At 40.0% G+C, this 10359-nt stretch overlaps 1 protein-coding gene across 1 annotated transcript; it reads left to right on the forward strand.

Moving 5' to 3' along the window:
- The first annotated feature begins 498 nt into the window (after positions 1-498).
- On the forward strand, positions 499-1339 carry LOC136158251 (large ribosomal subunit protein uL2-like). Its single transcript, XM_065920047.1, has one exon. It carries the CDS (start codon positions 531-533, stop codon positions 1302-1304), a length of 774 nt encoding a protein of 257 aa, XP_065776119.1. The 5' UTR covers positions 499-530; the 3' UTR covers positions 1305-1339.
- Positions 1340-10359: the final 9020 nt, after the last annotated feature.

Raw genomic sequence — 10359 nt, forward strand, 5'->3', positions numbered from 1 at the left:
AATGACTGATAATGTCATAGCAAAGATTAAAGAAATTATCAAGTTATTTTTCATAAGAAAACAGGGCTAAAATTCTAGATGTTTCTAATAAAATATGCAAGCTGATATAGAGGGTAGGAAGTTGTCAGCATTTAGAGAGTGGTCTGTCTTATGCTAGTAAGGCTATCGATAGTAATTCTAATTTTTAATTATATAGACAGATACAAGCAATTACAATACAAAAATTTTGCCTGAAAGTTTAAAATACACCTAAAATGAAATATCTTTCCTTTTAATAGAAGAAAAACAAAATGAAATGAAGAAAGCTTGACCAGTCCAGCTAAGGACAAATAAAAGTATGAAGTCTATTAACGATGAGGTAAAAATCATTAAGTGAGGCACTATGACTTCTCATTTCCTACAAAGACTGCATGGGTTTTTATCAGAAGCACCTCCTGAATATACTGCCCAAGACCAGTATGGACCGAATAAATATGAAGACTAAAAGTGAATTCTAGTCTTTCGGCCGCGCTCTGCAGCAGACCGCCGCCATGGGCCTCGTGATACTTGGGCAGAGGAAGGGCGCCGGCTCCGTGTTCCGCGCACATGTGAAGCACAGAAAAGGCGCCGCGCACCTGCGCGCCATGGATTTCGCCGAGCGACATGGATATATCAAGGGCATCGTGAAGGACATCATCCACGATCCGGGCCGCGGAGCGCCCCTTGCCAAAGTGGTTTTCCGCGATCCGTACCGTTTTAAGAAGCGGACAGAGCTGTTCATTGCTGCTGAGGGAATCCACACCGGCCAGTTTGTGTACTGCGGCAAAAAGGCCCAGCTCAACATCGGCAATGTGCTCCCAGTGGGCACCATGCCTGAGGGCACCATCGTGTGTTGTCTGGAGGAGAAGCCTGGTGACCGAGGCAAGCTGGCAAGAGCCTCCGGAAACTATGCTACAGTCATCTCCCACAACCCTGAGACAAAGAAGACGCGAGTGAAGCTGCCTTCGGGCTCCAAAAAGGTCATCTCCTCTGCCAACAGAGCTGTGGTCGGTGTGGTGGCAGGAGGTGGCCGCATTGACAAGCCCATTCTGAAGGCCGGCCGTGCCTACCACAAGTACAAAGCAAAGAGGAACTGCTGGCCACGGGTGCGGGGTGTGGCCATGAATCCTGTCGAGCATCCCTTCGGAGGTGGCAACCACCAGCACATCGGCAAACCCTCTACTATCCACAGAGACGCCTCTGCTGGCCGGAAAGTGGGTCTCATTGCTGCCCGCCGGACTGGGCGTCTCCGGGGAACCAAGACTGTGCAGGAGAAGGAGAACTAGGGCTGTGGCTCAATAAAGCTTGTTTCTTTTCACAACCGAAAAAAAAAAAAAAAAAAAGTGAATTCTATATACAAAAATCAGTGCAAACAATAGCAATGATGAAAATTACCCAAAAAGTTGTATGGAAGATAGTTCTAGAATGTCCTTTGTTGCGAGCAAATACATCAATAACATTTACTTCAGGTATATCTGGATACTTATTTTGAATAACATTTAATCAGTTAATTTAGATAATACATGCATGCTAAGTCACTTCAGTCGTGTCTGAATCTTTGCAATACCATGGGCTATAGCCGGCCAGGCTCCTCTGTCCATGGGATTCTCCAAGAAAGAATACTGGTGTGGGTTGCCATGCCCTCCTCCAGAAAATCTGCCCAACCCAGGGATTGAAACCACCTCTCTTATATCTCCTATATTGGCAGGCGGGGTCTTTACCATTAGCACAACCTGGGAAGCTCACTGTAGTTAATAAATACTTTCTAATGTTTAAGAAGCTGAATTTAATAATAAAATACAACTAGCATATAATCAACAAGATAAGATTGATCGAGGAAATATTTTACTGGCTCTTCTGTGCCAGATACTTCCCACCCAGTTAGCTCACTTGATCTTCATAAGATGCTTTGAACAGAAATGTTTCAGCTGAATTACCTGATACCTCCATGCCCAGTTAATAAAGGGTAGAGATGGAATGTGAACCTAAGACATCTGCCACACCATATATGCCAAGTATAACTTTAAAAAAGAAACTAGTGTTCCACAACAACAGAGGCCTCGAGAGAAGTCCCCCTCTTCAGAGCTGTGCACATATAAAAAATCAATCAGGACAACCAGTGTTACTTAGTTTTCAACATGGAAGTTAGCAAGAAGGTTCTCAGAGATAAGAGCTTCCCTCCAAAGCATCTGCAGCAGCAAAGGAGCATGGCTGAGGGTGAAGTCTGGGGAACTAACCACATCCAATAACAACCCAGTTTGGAAAGACCACCATGTCCATCTTCCACAGATAAGAACACAACACATTTAAATTAGCATCTAAATGTAATAAAATCAAAAGAACCAAATTTAAAAGCAGTCTTCCTTAAAGCCACTATTGGATTTTTAAATAATGTGCCTAGAATTTATAAGTGCTTTTATTAAAGAAAATAAATGGCTTCCCTTAACTAAAAAATAATTCTTTTTATTTGTAGAAAGTTGATGAAGCACTTTTGTGGCTGCCTTATTATTTGACTCTCATAATCAACTCATAAAACAGATATCTTTTGATCCATTTTACAGATGAGGAGAATGAGAACCAGAACTGAAGGGATGCATCCAAATTACTCTTTCTAAGGCATAGTACAAGATTTCAACTCTGGTTTTGTAACTTGTGAACTCTGTATTGGAAAGTGTTTCAAGTCAAATACATTCTACATTTGCTGAGTAACTGTTATATATCTTGCAGCCTCATTTTGGCAAGAAAATTCATTTCGGATTAAAAAGTAACTGAGTCAGTAATTTCATCATGAGTAAATAAAATTAAGAGTTCAGAAAAGTTTGTCCCTTTGAAATCTTTAGAACTTTAGGAAGCCAGATTCAAAGATTCAAAGAATTTGATTTCAAAGAAAAGCACATATTAGGTGCACAACCCCAAACCTATTGTGCACTGCCTCAGGACATTCTTCTACTGGAAGAAGAGTTCTTTTGTTGTTGTTATCTTTGGGGTTTCAGATGACCATTATATCCACTACTGTGGGCAACTGTTCTAAGAATCCCTTAGAAGAAATGGAGTAGCCCTCACAATCAATAAAAGAGTCTGAAATGTAGTACTTGGGTGCATTCTTAAATGACAAAATGATCTACGTTCACTTCCAAGGCAAACCATTCAACATCACAGTAATCCAAATCTATGCCCAAACCACCGATGCCAATGAAGCTGAAGTTGACCAGTTCCATGAAGACTTACAAAATAGAATGATCACAAAAAAAAAAAAAAAAAAAAAAAAAATGTCCTTTTCATGATAGGGGATTGGAATGGAAAAATAGGAAGTCAAGAGATACCTGGAGTATCAGGCAAGTTTGACCTTAGAATACAAAATGAAACAGGGCAAAGTCTAACAGAGTTTTGACAAGAGAACAGACTGGTCACAGCAAACACTCCTTTCCAACAACACAAGGGATGAATCTACATATGGATAATACCAAATGGTGAACACTGAAATAAGATTGATTATATTTTTGCAGCTGAAGATGGAGAAGCTCTATACAGTCAGTAAAAAAAGATCTGGAGATGATTGTGGCTCAGATCGTCCTTATTGCAAAATTTCTCCTTATTGTAAAAATTCATGCTTAAATTGGAGAAAGTAGGGAAAACCAGAAGGACATTCAGGTATGTCCTAAATCAAATCCTTTATAACTATACAGAGGAGGAGACAAATAGATTCAAGAGGTTAGATCTGGTAGACAGAGTGCCTGAAGAATGGACAGAGGTTTGTAATATTGTACAGGTGGCAGTGATCAAAACCATCCCAAAGAAATAGAAAACAAGAAGGCAAAGTGCTTATCTGAGGAGGATTACAAATAGCTGAGGAAAGAAGAGAAGTTAAAAAGCAAGGGAGAGAGAGGGAGCTATGATGGAGGAGGAATAGGACGGGGAGACCACTTTCTCCCCCACAAATTCATCAAAAGATCATTTGAACACTGAGCATACTCCACAAAACAACTTCTAATCACTAGCAGAGGACATCACACACCCAGAAAAGCAGCCCATTGCCTTTGAAAGGAGGTAGGACAAAATGTAAAAGATAAAAAGAGAGACAATAGGAGATCCATCCCAGGAAGGGAGTCTTAATAGATGAAGTTTCCAAACACCAGGAAACCCTCTCACCAGCGGGTCTGGGGGAATTTTTTGAATCTCAGAGGGCAACCTAACTGGGAGGAAAAATAAATAAAACCCACAGATTACATGCCTAAAAACAACTCCCGGCAGAAAAGTACCCCAGACGCTAGCATCCGCTACCAGCAAGTGGGGGTTGAACGGAGAGGAGAGGGCAATATTGCTTAGGGTAAGTCCAGGCCTGAGAGCCCTGAGAGCAATCTGAGGGAGCTAACAAGAGATAGCAACTTAAACAGTGGGATAGCAAGAGAGAGAGAATTAACCTGGGAAAAACCCTAAATTTAGGCACTACCTGCCCGTTCCCAGAGCAAAAGGACTGAGCGAATACCAGAGAAGAGCTAGCCGGCTGTGGACTGGCCCATCTCCCGCCAGAGGCAGGAGACAGGGGCAGGGGAAAGGGGCAAATTCGGCCCCAGAGATGGCATCCCCCACCGAACTGCAAACAGGCTTCCAGTCTCTAACCAAAGACTTCCTGAGCTTCTGGATGGTTGACATCTGGCGGGAGGGTTGCAGCCAGAAATCAGCTTCCCAGAAGGGACACAAGGCCCACCAGACCAGCGTGCGCAGAAGCTGAGGCTGGCACCACGGAGGGGATAAGGCGCACTGCACCCAGGGAGAGTACACCCATCAAACTCCTGATTGCCTGAGCTGCTCCGACCAGGGAAGGCACAAAACGCAGGCCCAACCCAGTCTGTGTCTTCCTGGAGTACCCAAAAACCTGAACCTGAGCAGCTTAATCCTGGGAAGTGCACGCAACTCAGGGCCCGCTCCCTGTAGAGCAGTCTGGAGCCTGAGAAGTGTAGACTGGGAAAGCACACACTCCGCGAGCGGGGGCAAACCCAGTGTGGCCGGAACACTGCAAGCACTCCCCACACACGACAGTGATATTTGTCTACAGTGCCCCTCCCTCCCCACAGCACGACTGAACAAGTGAACCTAAACAAGAGACCACCTCCGCCTACTTGTATCAGGGCGGAAATTAGACACTGTAGAGACCTGCAAACAGAAGCCAAATAAACAAAGGGAACTGCATTAGAAGTGACAGGTGCAACAGATTAAAATCCCTGTAGTTAACACCAACTACCCTGGAAGGGGCCTATAGATATCGAGAAGTGTAAGCTGGAACAAGGAGCTATCGGAAACTGAACCGAACCCACGCTGCCCGCAACGGCTCCAGAGAAATTCCTAGATATATTTTTACTACTTTTTTTAATTAAAAAAAATTTTTTTCTCTTTCTTTTTTTTTAAAGTCCTCTAGTACTCCTATATTACTCCTTAATTTTCGTTTTTATAACCCACTATAACCTGGCCAAAAAAAAAAAAAGGACCCTATTTCCCTATTTTTAAAGCAAACTTCATATATATTTCTTAAACATTTTGTGTTTTTGTTGTTTTTTAATATTGTATTTTTAAGAGTCTAACCTCTACAAAAATTTTTAGTCTTTGTTTTTCAGTATCTGATATCAATTGTGGACATTTAAGAATCCAAACTTCAGTATCCACTTTTACTCAGGAGTGTGATTACTGGTTTGATCACTCTCTCCGCCTTTTGACTCTCCTTTTTCTCCCCCAGATCACCTCGATTTCCTCCCTCCCCCTTCTCTTCTCAATCCAATTCTATCAATCTCTGTGGGTGTTCTGGGCTGCAGAGAACACTTAGGGAACAGAGTACAGCCTAGATCTGTCTCTCTTCTCTTGAATCCCCCTTTTGCTCCTCCTGCTTACCTCTATCTCCTTCCTCCCTCTCCTCTTCTTCATGTAACTTTGTGAACCTCTCTGGGTATTCCTCACTGTAGAGAATCCTTTCACCATTAACCTAGAAATTTTATTATCAGTGCTGTATAGTTGGAGAAGTCTTAAGGCTACTGGAAGAATAAGACTGAAATGCAGAGGCAAGAGGCTTAAGCCCAAAACCAGAGAACACCAGAAAACTGCTGACTACAGGGAACATTAATTAATAAGAGATAATCCAAAAGCCTTCATACCTACGCTGAAACTAACCACCACTCAAGAGCCAATAAGTTCCAGAGCAAGACATACCACACAAATTCTCCAACAACGCAGGAACATAGCCCTGACCTTCAATATACAGGCTGCCCAAAGTCACACCAAACCCATAGATCCATCTCAAAACTCACTACTGAACACTCTATTGCACTCCAGAGAGAAGAAATCCAGCTCCACCCACCAGAACACCAACACAAGCTTCCCTAACCAGCAAACCTCGACAAGACAAACATCCAGCCCCACCCACTGGGAGAAACCTCCACAATAAAAAGGAACCACAGACTACCAGATTACAGAAAGGCCACCCCAAAAGCAGCAATCTAAATAAGATGAAAAGGTAGAGAAATACCCAGCAGGTAAAAGAGCATGAAAAATGCCCACCAAGTCAAACCAAAGAGGCGGAGATAGGGAATCTACCTGAAAAAGAATTTAGAATAATGATAATAAAAATGATCCAAAATCTTGAAAACAAAATAGAGATACATATAAATAACCTGGAGACAAGGATTGAGAAGATGGAAGAAATGTTTAACAAGAACCTAGAAGAAATTTAAAAAAGAGTCAATTAAAATCAAACAATGTAATAAATGAGATCAAAAACACTCTGGAGGGAACCAACAGTAGAATAACGGAGGCAGAAAATAGGGTGAGTGAGGTATAAGATAAAATGGTGGAAATAAATGAAGCAGAGAGGAAAAAAGAAAAAAGAATTAAATGAGGACAACCTCAGGGACCTCTAGTACAATGTGAAACGCCCCAACATTCGAATCATAGGAATCCCAGAAGAAGAAGACAAAAAGAAAGGCCATGAGAAAATACTCGAGGAGATAATAGCTGAAAACTTCCCCAAAATGGGGAAGGAAACAGTGACGCAAGTCCAAGAAACCCAGAGAGTCCCAAACAGGATAAACCCAAGGTGAAACACCCCCAAGACACATATTAGTCAAATTAACAAAGATCAAACACAAAGAACAAATATTAAAAGCAGCAAGGGAGAAACAACATATAACACACAAGGGGATTTCCATAAGGATAACAACTGATCTTTCAATAGAAACTCTTCAGGCCGGAAGGGAAAGGCAGGACATACTTAAAGTAATGAAAGAGAATAACCTACAACACAGATTACTGTACCTAGCAAGGATCTCATTCAGATATGAAGGAGAATTCAAAAGCTTTACAGACAAGCAAAAGTTGAGAGAATTCAGCACCACCAAACCAGCTCTTCAACAAATGCTAAAGGATCTTTTCCAGACAGGAAACACAGAAAGGCTGTATGAACGTGAACCCAAAACAACAAGCAAATGGCAACGGGACCATTCTTATCAATAATTACCTTAAATGTAAATGGGTTGAATGCCCCAACTAAAAGACAAAGACTGGCTGAGTGGATACAAAAGCAAGAACCCTATATATGCTGTCTACAAGAGACCCACCTCAAAACAAGGGACACGTACAGATTGAAAGTGAAGGGCTGGAAAAAAATATTTCACGCAAACAGAGACCAAAAGAAAGCAGGAGTCGCAATACTCATATCAGATAAAATAGACTTTAAAATAAAGGCTGTGAAAAGAGACAAAGAAGGACACTACATAATGATCAAAGCATCAATCCAAGAAGAAGATATAACAATGATAAATATATATGCACCCAACATAGGAGCACCGCAATATGTAAGGCAAATGCTAACAAGTATGAAAAGGGAAATTAACAGTAACACAATAATAATGGGAGACATTAATACACCACTCACACCTATGGATAGATCAAGTAAACAGAAAATTAACAAGGAAACACACACTTTAAATGGTACAGGGGTCCAGATAGACCTAATTGATATCTATAGGGCATTTCACCCCAAAACAATCAACTTCACCTTTTTCTCAAGTGCACACGGAATCTTCTCCAGAATAGATCACATCCTTGGTGAAAAATCTAGCCTTGGTAAATTCAAAAAAACTGAAATCATTCCAGTCATCTTTTCTGACCACAATGCAGTAAGATTAGATCTCAATTACAGGAAAAAAACTATTAAAATTCCCAACATATGGAGGCTAAATAACATGCTTCTGAATAACCAACAAATCATAGAAGAAATTAAAAAAGAAATCAAAATATGCATAGAAACGAATGAAAATGAAAACATAACAACCCAAAAACTATGGGACACTGCAAAAGCAGTGCTAAGGGGAAGGTTCATAGCATTACAGGCTTACCTCAAAAAACAAGAAAAAGGTCAAACAAATAACCCAACTCTACACCTAAAGCAACTAGAGAAGGAAGAAATGAAGAAACCCAGGGTTAGTAGAAGGAAAGAAATCTTTAAAATTAGGGCAGAAATAAATGCAAAAGAAGCTAAAGAGACATAGCAAAAATCAACAAAGCTAAAAGCTGGTTTTTTGAAAAAATAAACAAAATTGACAAACCATAAGCCAGATTCATCAAGAAACAAAGGGAGAAGAACCAAATTAACAAAATTAGAAATGAAAATGGAGAGATCACAACAGACAACACTGGAATAGAAAAGATCATAAGAGACTACTCCCAGAAGCTCTATGCCAATAAAATGGACAACTTGGAAGAAATGGACAAATTCTTAGAAGAGTATAACTTTCCAAACTGAACCAAAAAGAAATAGAAGATCTTTACAGACCCATCACAAGCACAGAAATCAAAACTGTAATCAGAAATCTTCCAGCAAACAAAAGCCCAGGACCAGATGGCTTCACAGCTGAATTCTACCAAAATTTTAGAGAAGAGCTAACACCCATCTTACTCAAACTCTTCCAGAAAATTGCAGAAGAAGGTAAACTTCCAAACTCATTCTATGAGGCCACCATCACCCTAATTTCAAAACCAGAAAACGATGTCACAAAAAAAGAAAACTACAGGCCAATATCACTGATGAACATAGATGCAAAAATCCTTAACAAAATCCTAGCAAACAGAATCCAACAACATGTTTAAAAAATCATACATCATGACCAAGTGAGCTTTATCCCAGGAAGGCAAGGATTCTTGAATATCCACAAATCAATCAATGTAATACACCATATTAACAAATTGAAAGATAAAATCCATATGATTATCTCAATAGATAAAGAAAAAGTCTTTAACAAAAGTCAACATCCATTTATGATTAAAACTCTCCAGAAAGCAGGAATAGAAGGAACATACCTCAACATAATAAAAGCTATATATGACAAATCCACAGCAAGCATTACTCTCAATGGTGAAAAATTGAAAGCACTTCCCCTGAAATCAGGAACAAGACAAGGGTGCCCACTCTCACCACTACTATTCAACATAGTTTTGGAAGTTTTGGCCACAGCAATCAGAGCAGAAAAAGAAGCAAAAAAATCCAGATAGGAAAAGAAGAAGTGAAACTCTCTCTGTTCGCAGATGACATGATCCTCTACATAGAAAACCCTAAAGACTCTAACAGAAAATTACTAGAGCTAATCAAAGAATATAGTAATGTTGTAGGATATAAAATTAACACACAGAAATCCCTTGCATTCCTATACACTAACAATGAAAAAACAGAAAGAGAAATTAAGGAAACAATACCATTCACCATTGCAGCAAAAAGAGTAAAATACTTAGGAGTATATCTACCTAAAGAAACAAAAGACCTATATATAGAAAACTATAAAACACTGATGAAAGAAATCAAAGAGGACACAAGCAGATGGAAAAATATACCGTGTTCATGGTTTGGAAGAATCAATATTGTGAAAATGACTATACTACCCAAAGCAATCTATAGATTCAATGCAATCCCTATCAAGCTACTAATGGTATTTTTCACAGAAATACAACAAATAATTTCACAATTTGTATGGGAATACAAAAAACCTCGAATAGCCAAAGTAATCTTGAGAAAGAAGAATGGAACTGTAGAAATCAACCTGCCTGACTTCAGACTATACTACAAAGTCACAGTCATCAAGACAGTATGGTACTGGCACAAAGACAGAAATATAGATCAATGGAACAGAATAGAAAGCCCAGAGATAAATCCACGAACCTATGGACACCTTATCTTCTACAAAAGAGGCAAGAATATACAATGGAAAAAAGACAACCTACTTAACAAGTGGTGCTGGGAAAACTGGTCAACCACTTGTAAAAGAATGAAACTAGAACACTTTCTAACACCATACACAAAAATAA

The sequence above is a fragment of the Muntiacus reevesi genome, chromosome 2, assembly GCF_963930625.1.
Source record: "Muntiacus reevesi chromosome 2, mMunRee1.1, whole genome shotgun sequence".
Lineage (NCBI taxonomy): Eukaryota > Metazoa > Chordata > Mammalia > Artiodactyla > Cervidae > Muntiacus > Muntiacus reevesi.

What these genes read in the sequence shown, in the direction of transcription:
- LOC136158251 (XM_065920047.1), top strand. Translation starts at nt 531, where the DNA reads ATGGGCCTCGTGATACTTGGGCAGAGGAAGGGCGCCGGCTCCGTGTTC.